Source organism: Vombatus ursinus, unplaced genomic scaffold (assembly GCF_900497805.2).
Source record: "Vombatus ursinus unplaced genomic scaffold, bare-nosed wombat genome assembly UNPS02014861.1, whole genome shotgun sequence".
NCBI classification, from domain to species: domain Eukaryota; kingdom Metazoa; phylum Chordata; class Mammalia; order Diprotodontia; family Vombatidae; genus Vombatus; species Vombatus ursinus.
The window spans coordinates 439,155-456,289 of record NW_020954639.1 but is presented as its reverse complement, the minus strand read 5'-3'; the positions used below and the strand labels follow the sequence as shown (position 1 = coordinate 456,289).

The 17,135-nt window shown below is 41.1% G+C and overlaps 1 protein-coding gene across 1 annotated transcript in view; it reads left to right on the top strand.

Annotated features, from left to right (window-relative positions):
• ADARB2 (adenosine deaminase RNA specific B2 (inactive)) overlaps positions 1-17,135 on the top strand; it is a 478,277-nt gene that overhangs the window by 284,207 nt on the left and 176,935 nt on the right. The window contains exon 4 of the mRNA XM_027841560.1: positions 4,252-5,156. Coding sequence (XP_027697361.1) covers positions 4,252-5,156 — 905 coding nt within the window. The remainder of the gene's footprint in view (positions 1-4,251; positions 5,157-17,135) is intronic.

Genomic DNA, 17,135 nt, shown 5'->3' with positions numbered 1-17,135 from the left:
CATGGTAGGTCCTTAATAAATACATATTGATTTGTTAATGGAGGAGGAGGAAGAAGAGGAGGGAAGAAATGTTATATGCATAGTATCTGTTGTTTTACCATATGCACAGGAGGTTAAGGGGAAAGTAAGACATTTTAGACCAGTGTCCTCTAAATCCTTTTGAAACCCTATCCTTAAAAAAAAGAGAGCATATGTCACCTACATGTATACTTATAAATTATGTCTATCACTGCACCAATAATTATGTACATTATAAAACAAAGGCAAAAATAAAAATTAAAAAGGAAATATTAATTTTGATCCTCAAGTGGATGAAGAACTATTGGAGTTAATTGAGTAGGGGAGTGATTGACAAATACATGTAAGACAGTTTGGAAATGAGATTTGAACCAGAGAGATTAATTAGGATGTTACTGCAATGATCCAGTGAGAGATGATGAGGTCCTCAGCCAGGGAAGTGGCTCTGTAAATGGAAAGCGGGGGACAGATGTAGAAGATTATTGTGGGGTAGAAAAAAAACAAAATCTGGCAATTAATTGAATATGTGGATTGAGGGAGAAGGAAGAGTTGAGGATTGCACAGAGGTTCTGACCTGGATGACTGGAAGGATGTTGTACTCTTAACAGAAAGGGAGAATTCGGATGAGGAGTAATGATTTACTCAGAAACATAATATATTTGATGCAGACCACAGCCTACCCATTCCTGTTCATTCTATGCCATTTGTTCTTTCTCTCACATACAACAATACTAAACTAAACGTAGGTGATTGTGGGGTGTGTCTTACTAGCCAGTGCCTATGGCAGATATGAGGTGATAGGGGTTGGGGTGAGGGTGAGTTTTGCCTGCACAGCCATTGTAGATTCTTAGATCTCAGGTTATATGTATACTCTGAGAGGTTCCAGCCCAGTGGAGTGGGGGGAGACTGGCAGTGGGAATAGGCAGAATTGGAGGAGGCAGAAAATTCTAATAAACAGAGGGGGTCACATAATTGTGTTAGAGATCTGTCCACAATTGATTGCCTCGAGGACAATGGTATGACACCCATCACCCCACCCTCCACTAGATTGATAACATAATCCTTGGAGTCATGTCATACCCCCCCCAAAATTATCTCAGTGCCCACTTTGGAGAACACTATTTTAGATGGCAAAAGATTTTATTTTTATTTTTATCGCCCTTGATATTATCCTCTACGGGTATGCCAAAAAGTATTTGAATGAAACTAATCAATGATCATTTATTAAGCTCCTACTATGTACCAGGTACTCTGCTAAGCACTGGAATACAAACATGTATGATTTATTAAAATATAAATCAACCAAAAAAAAAAACCAAGGGGGGCAGCTATGTAGCTCAGTGGATAGAGCTCCGGCCTTGGAGTCAGGAGGACCAGAGTTCAAATCTGGCTCAGACACTTGACACTTACTAGCTGTGTGACCCTGGGCAAGTCACTCAACCCCGAATGCCTCACCAAAAAGCATATATATAATATATGTATATGTGTGTGTGTGTGTGTGTATATAGATATATATATATGTATAAATCAAGCACATGACAATCATGTGAAAATATTATTAATTCCATTGCTAAGGAGCTGCCTAAGCCAGGCCCTCAGATTTGAGAAGGAAATATTTATGCAGGCAGCTGGTAATGAGAATGGATTACTTAGATCATTATTATATGACCTTTTTTAATATCCATATGTTGGTCTCCAGGTAGACTGATGTTTTTTAAATCCAGACACTTTCAATAAAGCCTAGAATTTTAAGTTTGGTGCCTCCCTCAAACTTCGGATTCAAACTTGGAAAAATTCCTTTTAGGGTAATGACCCCTAAATAAGGAAATGAGAGACCAGTATATTCCACAGAAAATAAGTACCTGAAAATGCAAGTGAGTCTTTCAGTGTTTAAAAAATGTACTTTTTAAAACATATGGACAAGGGTGGCTCAGAGAATAGGGCTATAAATGAGAGAAGGGAGCAGATAGTAGAACTAAATGCCACCTGTTTGCCTTGAAAGTGAGATTAAGATTAGGAGAGAACTACACTTGAAGCTTGGTGCTCATGGGACACCTTAAAACCATTAGGGTGGGCATAGGTAGTGATGGATATATAATAGTGGCAGAACTGGCATGGGGTAAAGGAAAATAGCTGAACATTAACCCTGGAGTCTGCTGTTTTGCATATTTATCATTTTCTTGGAGGAAGGGATAAACAGAAAGGGCCCAATTTTTGCCCCATATAGAAAATTTGGGGACTTCTATTCAGGCCGTGGACCATCTCTTCATGTAAAGCTGTCTCTGAGGATCTCCAACCTTTTTCTTGTCCACGAATCTCTGGCTGGTTGGTAAAGCCTAGGGGTCTCCTCTCAGAAAGAAAAATGTTTTTAAATGCAAAAAGTAAAATAGAAGTTTACAAAGAAACTCAATTATACTGAGATATAGTTGTCAAAATCTTAAAAAGAAAAAAAAAAGAACTTCTGTCCTAGGTCCTAGAAGGTCAAACTAAATTGAGTCTTTGGCAAGAAATCTCTCTTGGAAGAGATATAGGAGGTCCAGTGTGCAATCAAGCTACATGCCAGGGGAGGGGATGAACAGGATGGTCAGAGGTGCTGCAACAGATCCATATTCTTTTAGATAAAACGTACAAATTGTGTCATGACTACTTGTCGCCCCTGAAAAATCCTAGGGTTTGGGTTTTTTTAACCTAAGCCAAGAATGTCTGGCTTGGACCCAGCTCCAGTTATTGCTTCTGCTTCTCCTCATTCCACCTGCAATTCCAGGTGGAGATTATATTCTTCTCTGCTTGTCATGAATGCAGATGTGTGCAAGCCAGGAGGAGCAGGTCGGAAGTATATTGGGCAGAAAGTGAAGTGGGTGGCTCAGAGCTGGACTCTATGACACAAAGATTTGGCCTCCAAAGAAACCAACTCGAGGATGAGTCATTTAACTGCCTCTTTGAACCTCTTCCAGGATCAAAAAGAACCTGGAAAGGCTGTTAAGAAAGATACAATGATTGCTGTGGAGTAATGTGCCATTACATTGGCTCAGCTAGGAATCTCAAAGCTCTCAAAATTAGATAAGATTTGAATCATTGAATTCTATGGTCTTGTCCCCTCAAGGCAGCTAAATCATCAAGGCTAATAGAGTCCTCAACCTGGAGTGAGGAAGACCTGAGTTTAAATTCAGCCTCGATACTTACTGGCTGTAGGACCTTAGCAAGTCACTTACTTTCTATTTGCCTTAGTTTCCTCATCTGTAAAATGGGGATAATAATAGTACCTACCTGCCAGGGTTGTTGTTGTCAAATAAAATATTTGTAAAATGCTTAACATGGTGCCTGGCACATAGCAGGCACTTAATAAATGTTTATTTCCTTCCTACCTCCATTCTGCTGAAGGAGATATTTAAACTACCCCAGGCAAGGAGAATGCTTTCTATAAACTTCTCTTTTTAATAAATGGAATAAAGTAGGAAAAATGCAGGAAGAGTCATTTTGCAGGATATTGGCAGCTATTTCTGCCTGCTCAGCAACGTCTTCATAACAATCCAGGACTGATTATAACACACAGGATCATTTGCTGGGACGGCTAGCTGCCTTCCTCCCATCCCCACCCCACCTCTTGTCAGAAATATAGCTCTCCCAGAACTGTTTAAGAATGAATTTCTTGGCTCATCAAGGCACTAATTGCAAATTGATCTGTGGCAGGTAGTTACTCCCCCACTCATCAGGCAGTGTGTAATAATTTCTACCAGAAAGGCAGAATGATCACACAGGAAGAGGGCTAGGCTGGGAGTCAAGACTTGGGTTCAAATAGCAAGCCATCCTGTGACTTGCTAAGTGAATGACCATGGGCAATTCGCTTAACCTCCTTGAGCCTCAGTTTTCTCACCTGTAAAAAGAGATATCATACAACCTTCAATACGTACCTCACAAAGTTGTTGTGAGGATCAAATAAAGTGCAGAGCACTTTGCAAACATTAAATCATAATATTAGCATCAGCTCTCATTACCAGCAAAAGAAGTATAGAATGCTGGTTTTCATGTATTTCCTTACCGAGGTGTGTTCTCTAATTGATGGCTGGCTGGTCACCTATTTCTAAGGTCCTGAAATATGTTGACCTTGCTTATGAGGCCAGGTTAGAGACTTTAATTTTCCTTGATCTCAAAGCCTGAAACGTGGTGCTATAGTTATCAGCAATAGCAACCTACCCTTTCCTGCTGTTGTGACTCATTTATTCTCACCACCAGGTACCAACAGTGCAGAAGTGAAGGAAAATCGCAACGTGGGCAACTTGGAGGCGAAGCCACTGCCATCCAGTGACCACTCAAGAGGAGGTACATCTAGCATCAAGAGGAAAAGACCCTTAGAGGAAGGGAACAGTGGCCATTTCTGCAAACTCCAACTCATCTGGAAGAAACTCTCATGGTCGGTGACACCAAAGAACGCCCTGGTCCAACTCCACGAACTGAAACCAGGTTTACAGTACAAAATGGTTTCCCAGACGGGACCAGTCCATGCTCCTGTCTTTGCAGTAGCTGTTGAAGTTAATGGATTTACCTTTGAAGGCACAGGACCCACAAAAAAGAAAGCCAAGATGAGGGCAGCAGAGTTAGCCCTGAAGTCTTTTGTCCAGTTTCCCAATGCATGCCAAGCACACTTTGCCATGGGGAATGGCATCAGCCCATCGACAGATTTTACCTCTGACCAGGCTGACTTCCCAGATACTCTATTCAAAGAGTTTGAACCATCCCCTCCAAGTGGTAACTTTTCCAGCTGCCATCCCGTTAACACCGAATTGCTCTCAACAGCTTACCGACAGGGGAGGTTACTCTACCACAGGTTGGACTTAATGGGCCATGCAAAGCCCAAGTCCAAGCCTGCCTTCCAGGGGGAGAGGGAAAAGAACCCAGTGGTGGTGCTGAATGAACTGCGCTCAGGGCTGAGATACATCTGCCTTTCCGAGACAGTGGAGAAGCAGCATGCCAAGAGCTTTGTGATGGCAGTGAGAGTGGATGGGAGGACATTTGAAGGCTCAGGACGTAGCAAGAAGCTGGCCAAGGGCCAAGCAGCCCAGGCTGCTCTTCAGGCCCTCTTTAACATTCGGCTGCCCAGCCACATTCCCAGCAGGAGTAAATGTAACCCTTTGCCACAGGTGAGAATTCTCAGGTAGCTGCCACCCAGGTGGAAGAATGCTAAGATGAATGTGAATTGTTATTGTTCTTGCTGTAATGGGGAACCAGGCAGACCACTCTCTTCCAATTACCGTAAGTAGTGTGTTACCGCCAAGCACGTCCTTTCCAGGAAAGCAAGGCTTCTTCCCAGGGCACAAAAGGCCCCTTTCTTCCCCCTCCGTCCTTATCATTAGGAGCAATTTGCAGGCTTTTTGGTGAAAGGACAGTGTGAATGTGAAGAAAAAGGACAGTGTGAATGTGAAGAAAGGAGAGAGAATGTCAACACTCTAACTTGCCAGAGGTAATGAGGGAATTAATGAAGCCAGGTAATTTTTGTAATGATGCAACTGACTACAAGGGAAGATACTACAGTACAAGATAAAAGAGAGAAGGAAAGCTTGAGAGGGAGAATTCTTTTTCGCCTTTTAGAAAAAAAAAAAGCTGCTTCTCTACAGGTTAGGTCAGTATATATATAGACAGATTATTAAATATTTCTTTCTATTAATTTGATTTCCAGGGATATTTAAGGGCTAACTTTTTTTAATCACATTATGATTATGAGTGTTCTTTAGGCAATAATATTGACTGGGTTTTCTAGCTAAGAAAGCACTTCAGAGCAAGCAAACAAAAGCAAAAAAATTAGCCAGTTACTTCAGTCTTTCATTCTAAATGGAGCCATGTATTACACGTAAAAGTCATGTATAGTATATAGCCTCAGTATACCTCCCTCCCCCCAGAAGCCAAGAATGGGGATGGAAGAAAAGGATAAAACGGACAGATCTAAGACAAAAACACAGGAAGGCAGACAGCTGAATTGGGCCACTAGTTTTCTGAAGTCACTGTTTGGTTGTCTTTTAGAGTTCCTTCTAGTTGGTTTCTGCTTTGTTCAGTTAGGGATCTGTGGATTAGGGATCTGTGACTACCTAAAAATAAATGCATATTTTCCAAATGGCAAGACAGGTCTACCAAAAGTCACAAGGAAAGGGAATTTAGGGATTGGGGCTGGAATTGTGATTTCATTAATGCTCCGGGTGAAGAATGTTCTCTACCAATGCACGCTGGCCCCTTTATAAAACCAGAGAGCCCTCCAGAACACCAAGAGGCTTATGAATCTTTCTGGTCCTAGTTGTAAAGACAGCTCTCTCTCTCCACTCTGACATCTTGTCTCCATAACCTCAGACGTCCTCTTGTCAAACTTTCTCACTTTGTAGATGAACAAACCAAGGCTGAATTCGAAAGAAGTGACTTGCCTAAAGTCACACAACTAATTAGTGCTATGTGATTTCTCTTAGAGGAAAATATTGCTTTTTTCTGCCTTTTTCCAATCACAACTCTATTTTGCAAAGACCAATAAGTTAAGAATTCTTTAACTTGTTCCTCATTAACTTTAAGCAAAAGAAGACTCAAATATAGACTTAGTTGTATAGCTCCAGTCTTAGAACTAGATTCCACTTAAGGGGTTCACTTTGGTAAATCAAATGCTCAGTGTGTCACATAATGAATGCATGGTGCCACAGAAACATTTAGATTTGTTTTGTTTTGTTTTCCCTCCTTCGGACCAGGAGAATTATGTAATTGATGTAGGAAGCCCCAGTGAGCAAACTCCATGTGTCAAAGTCTATGAATGTGGAAAGGTATCTGTTATGCAACTTAGAGACTCAGATAGTTGTCTGGGGCACTGAGGGTTTGCCCAGAGGCACATAGCCAGTAGGTATCATAGGTGGGACTTGAACCCAGGTCTTCCAGAAGCTGAGGCCATCTCTCTACTCAATCTGTCCTGCTGCCTTTCCTTCTAGGCTTAATACAGAATATTTTACTAGATACAAAGTAGTGTCATAGTCTGCCAATCAACCTGTTATTTAATTAGCATTTATTAAGTGCCTAATTTATTATGTGGGAGGCACTGTGCTAAGCACTGGGGATCCAAAAAGAGACAAAGGACAGTCCCTGCCCTCTAGGGGTTTACAATCTGATGGGGAAAACAACATGCAAACAACTATGTGCAAATGAGGTATATACAAGATAAATAGAAACTACAGAACAGAGGGGAAACACTATAATTAAAAGAAATTGGGAAAGGTTTCCTACAGAAGGTGGGATTTTAGTTGGCACTTAAGGAATCCAGAGCAGCCAGGAGACAGAAACGAGGTAGAGTATAACATACAAGGGGGATGGACAGAGAAAAAGCTCAAAGCCAAAAGTCATTGATGGCAAGGAGGCCAATGTTACTGGATTGAAGAGTACATGGCAGGGAATAAGGTATAAAAAGACTGGAAAGGTAAGAGAGACTAGGTTATAAAGGGCTTTGAACACCAGACAGAGGATTTTGTATTTTATCTAGGAGGCAATGGGGAATACTAGAGTTTATTGAATAGAGGGGTAACATGGTCAGGCCTATACTTTAGGAAAATCCCTTGGGCGGTTCAGTGGAGGACAGATTGCAGTGGGGAGAGATTACAGTGCCACCCACAGGTGATTACAGTAGTCCAGCATGAGTTGATGAAGGCCTGTACCAGAGTAGTGATAATATTAGAGGAGAGAGGGGGGACATGGTCAATGGATGCTGCAAAGGTGAAATGGACAGGCCTTGGCAACAGATTGGATTGGGGCGGGGAAGACACAGTGCAGAATCAAGGATGATACCTATGTTTTGAGCCTGGGGGACTGGAAGGATGGTGGCACCCTCAACAGTAACAGATATAAAAAATAGATTTCTCAATAAGGGAAGAATATTGGTCTTCGTATGTTCAATACTATTGTATGTGTTTACGTTCAGTATCACACTTGAATATTTTCAATCCCAGACCCCTCCTACCTTAATTATAATTGATTTCTAGAGAATCCAAGGATCGCTTAGGATCAGGAGAAAATTGATGGCATGGCTGGTATTGAATGTCACCTGAAACAATCATTGGTGGCATTGTACACAATCATCCTACCTGCCTCTTGATTTTTTTCCTTTTTTTATCATTCATTTTCTTTATGCTCCCATCTCATTCCCCTGTCTTCCCATTCCTTTAATTTCTCCTCTTTTTCTTATTCATGTTATCCTTCTCCATTATCTTCGGCATAGACTTACCAGTGGCACTTCACCATAGTACGGCTTGATCTCATTGTTGGCACTAGGAGCCACAAAAGTTGCTGACTTCTAGTCCATGAATTGTGCCTCTTAAATTGCCATCTGTATAAAGGGATGAATTCCTTTCATTTTGCCATTGATCTCTGTTAACTTTGGTAGGGGGAACGAATCCTGGTCACTTCCTGGGAATCCTCCGGCCACCCTAGGTCACCATGAGCTGTTTAGGGACCTGATCCTTTTCTTTGGAGTCTCAGCTCTCCTCCCAGCTAAGCCTGATGCTTCCTAAAATGGTAGGCAAGTTGTGAGCTAAGCTTCATGCAGAACCGGCATTTTCTCTCTCCGAAGAGAAATGTCCCTGCTGTCTCTCTTGCTCTCTAGTTCTCCCAGTCCTCTCCCTCTCCCTCTTCCCCAGTCTACCCTAGCTGTGAGATGAAGGATGTCAGGGAATTCGGGCCGCGGTGCCTTTTTCTTTCATGTTGTCAACTCGAAGCTCTCACCATGAAGGAGCCGGGCACTGCTACTACTTTGTAATAGTCATTTGACCCCAGCATGCGGCACATCAGTTAAAGCCACCACCGCTAAATTATATTATTCTGACAGTCCACTAACCACCCCGACTAGATGATGAAGGGTAGGTACATTGCACAGAGCGGGATGCAAGCTATTCATCACGCCCACTGGCACCTCTGCCGCTCCAGACGGCTCATTAACCTCCTCTCCAGCGTCCCCCTCACATGTACCCCTCGTTCTGCCCAGCTGGGTGCTGTGCTGGCCATGGCAATGGTAATCAGAGCCAGTTGCTGCCACTAGTTTTACTGAATTGGTATCCTGCAGGGGAAATGGGGTTTTGGTTCAGACCTGAAAGGGGGAGGGGGGAGGGGAGGAAATACTGCACTAGGAGTCAATTTAAAAGTAGGTTTATTTTTCCAGGCTCTGTTCTCCATTTTTTTGTACTCTGGTCCTACGAAGTTTACTTCCTACTAACCCGAAGCTCTTATTCCTACAACTGTGGTACTTCAGGTTGTGTGCCTTCTGCTGAAGTCTCAGCTCCTTCCTTTTCCTTTCCTCAGTGTGCAGTCTAGCCCTCCCAGGTGCAGCCAGGACCATATCAGTAAAAGCTGAGCACTTTTCCCAAAATGATAGAATCTCAGAGTTGGGGAAATAACCGCAGAAGTTATCAAGTCTAACCTGCACCTAAACAAAATTCAACTCTACAACATCTTGAAGAGCTCTAGAGCCAAGCCCCCTACCCCTTCCTTAAGCATTCTGCTTCACTTTCACACATCTGCCATCTTTAGGAAGTTCTTCCTTAAAATGAGCTGAAATCTACCTCTCTGCAACTTCTACCCATATCTGGTTCTGTACCTTGAAACTAATAAAAATACTATTCCACAAAGTCAGGCCTTTAGGCAAACTTTCCAGCGGCCACCAGTCTTACTGGCCCCATTCCCTCAAAAAAAGTATAGGTTACCCTCTCAGAATACTCAGCAAATGCTTCTCTGCTCTGAAGTAATCCAAATACTGAGGTGTTTCATCTCTGCTCAGAGCAATATATCATAAGCAATTGAAAGACTATATGTAGGGGCCAACTAATTCAACTAAGGTCACCTTTTTCTTTTTTTTTTTTTGGCTAGGCAATGGGGTTAAGTGACTTGCCCAGGGTCACACATCTAGTAAGTGTTATGTGTCTGAGGCCAGATTTAAACTCAGGTCCTTCTGAATCCAGCGCCAGTGCTCTATCCACTGTGCCACCTAGCTGCCCACAACTAAGGTCCTCTTAAGACAATGTGAGTAGCGGCATGTATACTTTAACCACATCTCCTAGTACCTTTAGATTCAGATGCAGATGGAGAAACCTTCTGGTAGTGCCTCTGAAACAAAAATGACTGCTACTATTTATTCTTTGACTTCTTGGGTTTAATTCTGAAATAAAAATTTCATAGGTCTTTCTAGAGTATTAATAAATTAGGCCTTAGAACCTTCCCTAAGTAGATGAGAACTATAGTGATGCTTTCTTATTCATTAAAAAATGGCATTTTTCCTTTGGCATTTTTATAAGGGTGAGGCTAGGAAGAACCTGGCCAGAAAGCGAAGAAGGTTTCCATAGCTAATTAAGACAGTAGGCAATCTCTAAGAAGGTTGGTAGAATCTAGACCCAACATTCCAAATATAGATGTTTACTTGAGCCTTAAAACAACCCCAAGTATGCAGAAATTCCTAAATTAACCATTATTAAAAATCTTGGGGCAGATAGGTAGCCCTTGGGGCAGCTAAGTGGCTCAGTGGATGGCACACCGGCCCTCGATTCAGGAGGACCTGAGTTCAAATCCAGTCTCAGACACACAACACTTATTAGCTGTGTGACCCTGGTCAAGTCACTTAACTCCATTGCCTAATAAAAAAAAAATCTTTAGAGATACTTCAATGACTGAAGGTATGTAATAAGGTATAATTTATAGAAGGGTAAAAGGAATGCCTGTTTTACTTCTTTTCATTGGAGTTTCTCAACTAGCTAGTTAGGTAAAGTTGTTTGGTATTTGTACTTTCCTTTTTAAAACTGTAGTTTCGAAAGGACATTACTCCCAATACAGCCTCTCCTCAGGATACAGGTCCCAATGCCAGCAAGGTGTAGAGAACCAGAAGTTGTAACAGAAGGTAAGGATGTTATTTGTGCTTAAAAACAGCCTACAGACCTCAGAAAGATAGTCAGATAGATTGAATCATTGCCAGTACATGCCTTCTTTCTAATTCTTGCAACCAACTCCTCTGTGTACTACTGTTATTCTCTGGATCTCAATCAATCAATAAGCATTTATTAAGTGCTTACTATATGTCAGGCATTGTGCCAAGTACTCGTGATACAAAGAAAGGCAAAAATAGTCCCTGCTTTCATGAAACTTGTATTCTGATGGAAAAGATAACATTTAAATAGTTAGATATATATGGAACAGCAACCCTAAAAGGGAAAGCTGCACTATCTGGGTGGACCAAGAAAGGCCTACAGAAGGCCATGTTTGAACTGAGTCTTAAAAGAAGTAAAGGGCTCTAAGTGGTAGAAGTGAGGAGACAGAGCATTCCAGGTATAGGAGACAGCTGTTGTAATAGTACAGAAACAGGTGACGGAGAATCATGAGTAAGAAACAATACATGAGCCACTGTGGGTGATCATAAACCATGTAGATGGGTATAAAGTGTAAGAAGACTTGAACAGTAGGAAGGTGCCTGGTTGTGAAGAGTTGTAAATGCCAAAAAAAATCACTTTTTATCTGATCCTGGAAGGAATAGGGAGTCACTGAGTTGGTTTTGTTTTATTTGCTTGTTTGGTTGTTTGTTTTTGAGTTGAGAAGTGATATATTTAGACCTGTGCTTTAGAAAATCACTTCAACAGCTGTTTAAAGCCTGAACCAGAGGGGGATGGGACTTGAGCCAGGGAGCCCAATTAGAAAGTCTAGGCAAGAAGTGGCAAAGACCTAAAACGGGGTGCTGGTGGTGTAAGTAGAGACAAGGGGACACATCCGAGAGATACGAAGGCAAAAAACAATAACATTTGGCCACTTGTTGAGTATTTGGGATGAGTAAGGATAAAGAATGGAGGAAGGAAATGACAGACCACTCTAGTGTCTTTGCCAAGAAAACCCCAGATGGGGTCATGAAGAGTCAGACACTACTGAAAGGATTCAACAACGCCACACAGTGGCTCAGTAACAGCATGGAACACCACTCCTCCATGCAGACAGAGATCATACATTTACTCAGATATTTCTTCCCCCATTGAGGGAAGAAAGCTTTCTTTCTTCCTCTTGCCAGACTGTAAAGGTACATTGAAGAGACATGACTGACTGTTGGTTGTAATTAAAAGGAAAAAAGTGCTTAAAAAGCTGTTTATGGTGGCTAACTGCTCTGAGCAAGCCTTCAGGGGCTCTTCTGGGGTGGAATTATGTCTTTAAATGTGGGACTTCAGTCCAACCTAACTTTACGCCAGCATCATGTCCAGTCTATCTTAGCCCATTTTAACAGCTAATTTAGCTAATCTACCAGAAAGGTGATAAAATTGTACCAATAAATATAGTAATTGAATATAATTTTGCTTTTTTTAGAGTCATTTGGACTCTTGGCATCTAACAGTAGTAACTTTGGATGAGATTATTCAGGAACTCCTGGAAATAAATACATCTAGTGGAATCCTCCCTTAGAATTAACTACAGACCAGGGGAGCTGAGGTCTATTATGTAGTTAGCTATAGATGCATCACAGGACACTAATAGGATTTTCTAGTGCTAGCGTGTTCCTTTCCCAAACTCCAAGGTGACCCCCAACTGCCTCTAACCAGTATACAGATTGTTTTTCTAATCTTGTATTCCTACTAATCTATCTTACTCAATAGAAACAGCATCCTAGCCACTGTAAAGCAAAATCATTAATTAATATTGCCATAACAAATTAGCAATAGAGGGGTGCTCACATTTTAAATGGACATAAATTAAAAATGTATGACAATCACATTCGCCTGGCTCTGAAATGCCTTAACACTGTCCATGCTGGCATACACTAAGCGAATCTCAGGAATGCTTCCCTGCATGGAGCTTCCGTTATTTAAGCATACATCAACTCAACTTATGCTCTTTGTGCTGTGGTCCCTCACGAAAATATAACCTCCTTTTTGGTCCTTTTCTGTCCTTGCAAAAGAACAGCATGATTTGAGCTAAGTGCCAGATTTGCCTATGGCCTCATTTCTAGCACACAGAGATCCCAACATCCCCTTTGCTCTGATTCTTTGTACTGTGCAGGTCAGTTAACTTATATAACATCTTAGCCCACTATGGCTTGTGGAGAGCAATCATTGTGGATTAAAAAAAGATTCTTTTCTCATTCCCAACAAGCTGTTTCCCTGAAAAGAGCTGAGTTTTCTAGATCCTAGTTAGCAAGGAGGTTGGGTTTTGGTTTTTTTTTCTGATTTGTGTATGTTAGTTATATATCTACTGAATTATATTTTTATAGGTATATGCCACTATTATGCCATATTCTGCCACCTCCTCTTCTTGTCACTAAGGTTGGTTGGTTGGTTGGTTGGTTGGTTGAACGAATGAATGAACAAAAGAAGAAATTAATTCCCTGTCTCCAGACCACTTCCTCAGAATAATCCCTCAATGCACATCAACACATAGCAACTAAATTGTTTCTTCTTCTTGTTGTTTAGTCACTTCAGTAGGGTCTGACTCTTCGTGACCCCATCTGGGATTTTCTTGGTAAAGATACTGGAGTGGTTTTGCCATTTCCCCCTCTAGCTCTTTTTCCAGATGAGGAAACAGAGGCAAACAATTAAGTGACTTGCCCAGGGCCACACAGCTAGTAAGTGTCTGAGGCCAGATTTGAATTCAGGAAGATGAGTCTCCCTCACTCCAGGCCCTGTACTCTATTCCCCTGTGCCACCCAGCTGCCTCCCCTTGCTTAGTATTAGGTAGAAAGCCTCTGACTAATTGATGCCAGAGATGTCTACTAGCCATGAGCATCATGAACTCTGGATGAATAAGATATACCCTAGATGGAAGCCAAAACCATACAGAATGTAGTTGCCGAAAAGGAGACCAAGAACCAAGGGCAATGAATGCTGTAAGGTAATAATGTCAGAGTAAAAGGCTAACCTGTTAGAACTACTATTCAAGCGGGTCTGGTCTTCCATGAGAAATGGATTGAGTTGATTTGTGGTTAGTGAGATGTGTCCAAAATGATGGCCTAACTCTTACTTTCTCTGGTTATATAATAAATTGTAGAAAATCTATATTGAGGACATTCACACTGAGTTATTTTGGCCATTAGAGGGTATAGGATTAGTCTGTCTTTAATCTTTAATCACATCTTTAATAGGTTCCCCACCCCTAGTTTATCCAGTTCCCCCTGTGACTTAAAAGCCTACCTTTGAAAAGTGAGCTATATATAAGAAATCTGCAGTTTCATGTCGGTTTTCTTTTCTATTCTACTATGTAATGCAAATGTCCATTATTTTGGTATTAAATTCAGAATAAAAATAAAATTTAAAAAGAAAACAGAGAAAGAGAGGGAGAGAAGAAGAAAGGGTGGAGAGAGGGAGGGAGAGAGACAGACAGACAGACAGAGACAGAGACAATATGAAAATTTCTTCATTCCTTCAAAAGAATAGTGGCCAAGATTCAAGGTACAGTCTATGGCCATGGGGCAGAGCACAACTCACTGACCCATATTGAACCCATGATCTTGGCCTACTTCACATAATACTCTAATCTAAAGAACTAAGTAGTCATAGATAATTTTAGAATGAGCCTATTTTTCTGATGCAAGGAAGAGAGGCCAAGGTAGTCTACATCCTATGTAGAAAAACTTTTCATGGATTATAGAGAGATTTCCAGTAGGAGTCCCTGAACAGACTTTTATCCACTGAACAGCCAGAGAACAACGACTGTGACCTAGAGTAGATATCTGTACAATCAGGCTGATAGATGCCACCCATAAAAGTGTCTTTTTTCCTGGGAACTCAAAAGCACTTCTGAGATAAAATCTTGCTGACATTCGCAAAATCCTTAGGAAGTGAAATCAGGGTTGGTTATGAAGACATCCTTTCTTTCGTCCTAGTAAACTCTAGTGCTATCTCTTTAAATGTTTGTATAGTTGGTCAGTAAACATTTAAGTGCCCCACAAACATACCACATACACACTCTTTCCCATATACCAGTCTTCAGGATTTCTCCTTTATATAAGTAAGGTTTCCTGGCTACATTTTTATAACTTCAGAAGTACTTGTCATGATAAAAAAAATCTCTTGCATTTCAGTCTATCCATGTGAAGCAGCAGATTTAAGTGGCAGTGTATTGTCAAGTTCATTAGGTATAAAGCCAGGAAGATACATTGGGCACCTCTGTGTGAATTTTGGCTACAGGTATTGGCTAAGAAATCCTTAATGCCATTATTCCTTTCCAAACTTTATGGGTAAATGTCCTATGGAAGGGCATGTTCTATTTGGGGGACTGTGAGCTTGGCCTTAGAATATAAGCATTTTTCTAAAACAAACAAACACAAACAAAAAACCCAACCTTCCAATGTAATGTAGCACAGAATTATGGATGTAGAGTTCACCACCTGATAATTGGGAAAATTTCACTAGTATCTTCTTTAAATCCTTTTGATTATATTTTCATCCTGATGGCCCTTGTCTCATCCAAGATCAGCTTATGAATTTCCAACAAAGGATACCTTGAGTTGATATGTCCTTCCTTCCCTCCCTGCCCCATCTCTCCCAAATATTTTCCCAATTCAGAGAACATAGTCAAATTACACAAAGACTCATTCCTTTGGACAACTTCTCTGGGATTTTATTTTTAGATATTTTACATGAAATTAATAATAATAATAATGCTCATCATGATGATAGCTATTTCATCTATATAATGCTTTAAGGTTTTAAAAATATATATGTATGTGTGTATATATGAAGTTTGATAATCAGAACAACCACCATTTTACAGATGAGAAAACTGAGGCTGATAGAGGTTAAATGACTTGCCCAGGGTCACAGAGCTGAAAAAAAAAATCCTGAGGCTGGATTTGAACTCAGGTCTTCCTCACTTCCAGTCCCCCACTTTATCTGCTTCACCACTTAAGAAGGGTAACACATCATAACAGTATCATCTTACTATGAATTACTTTTCACGTTTGGAAGGAGAGGCAGGCAAAAAGAAGACACATGCCAAAACCTGGGAAGAGGGTTTAGAAATGGAAGAGAGAGGATGCCAATGACAAATATTGTCTCTGTCATAATTGTAATTTCAATGAGTCAGTTTCCTCATCTATAAAGTGAGATTGGACTAGATATATATCTTCACAACAACCCTAGATAGATGGTATTATTATTTCCATTTTATAGATGAGGAAACTGAGGCTGAGAAAGGTTAGATTCCTTGCCTACAGTCAGTGCAGAAGCAGGATTTGAGCCTAGGACTTAACTGACTCAAAGATTAGCTTTATATACATATACACATGCAGCTTTAATAAACTCCAGTGGTTCCCTATTACCTCCAAGATCAAACATAAAATCCTCCATTTATAGCCCTTTATAACCTGGTTCCTTCCTGCTTCCCCAATATTCTTATACCTTACTCTCCTCCACATACTCTAAGATCTGATACCTGGGGTCGCTTTGCTTTTCCTTGCACACAATGCTTCATCTCCCTACTGTGTGTTGCCAGCTGACCATCCCCTAGACCTGGAATTCTCTCTCATCTCCACATTTTGGTTTCCCTAGCATCTTTCAAGTCGCAGCTAAAATGTCGCCTTCTGCAAGAAGCCTTCCCTCAATCCCCTTTAAAGTGAAGTCCTTCCTTCTGAGAATATTTACAATTTATCCTGTATATATCTCATTTGGATGACTTGCTAACATGTTGCCCTCCCTTCTTTAGACTCTGACCTCCTTGAGGGCAGGGACTGTCTTTTGCCTTTCTTTGTACCTCTATGCTTAGCAAAGTGCCTGGCGTAGTAAGTATTTAATACTCATTGACTGACTAATCTCTTCCTAGAAGCTGAAATGGATTTGGGCAGAGTGGGTTAGTTGTGGGGCAGGATTGGGGAGGAAGGGGATGAAAGCAGTAGCAGACAGTATAGACTCTGATACTGATTTTATTGTAAACTGGAGAACAGGCTCAGATACTCTCCTGAGACTGGCATGCTCATAGTTGGGAGTTTTCTTTGTTGCTTTCTTGGGTCAGGTAAGTGAACAAAAGGAGCTTCCAACATCCATGAGGTTTGCTGGACCTCACTGAATCTGGAGGCTTCTTTAGATTTCATACCATTATTCTATGTATGACATCCTGTTATTAGCTACTTATCATCCTCCCTGAAATGATTTGATCACATG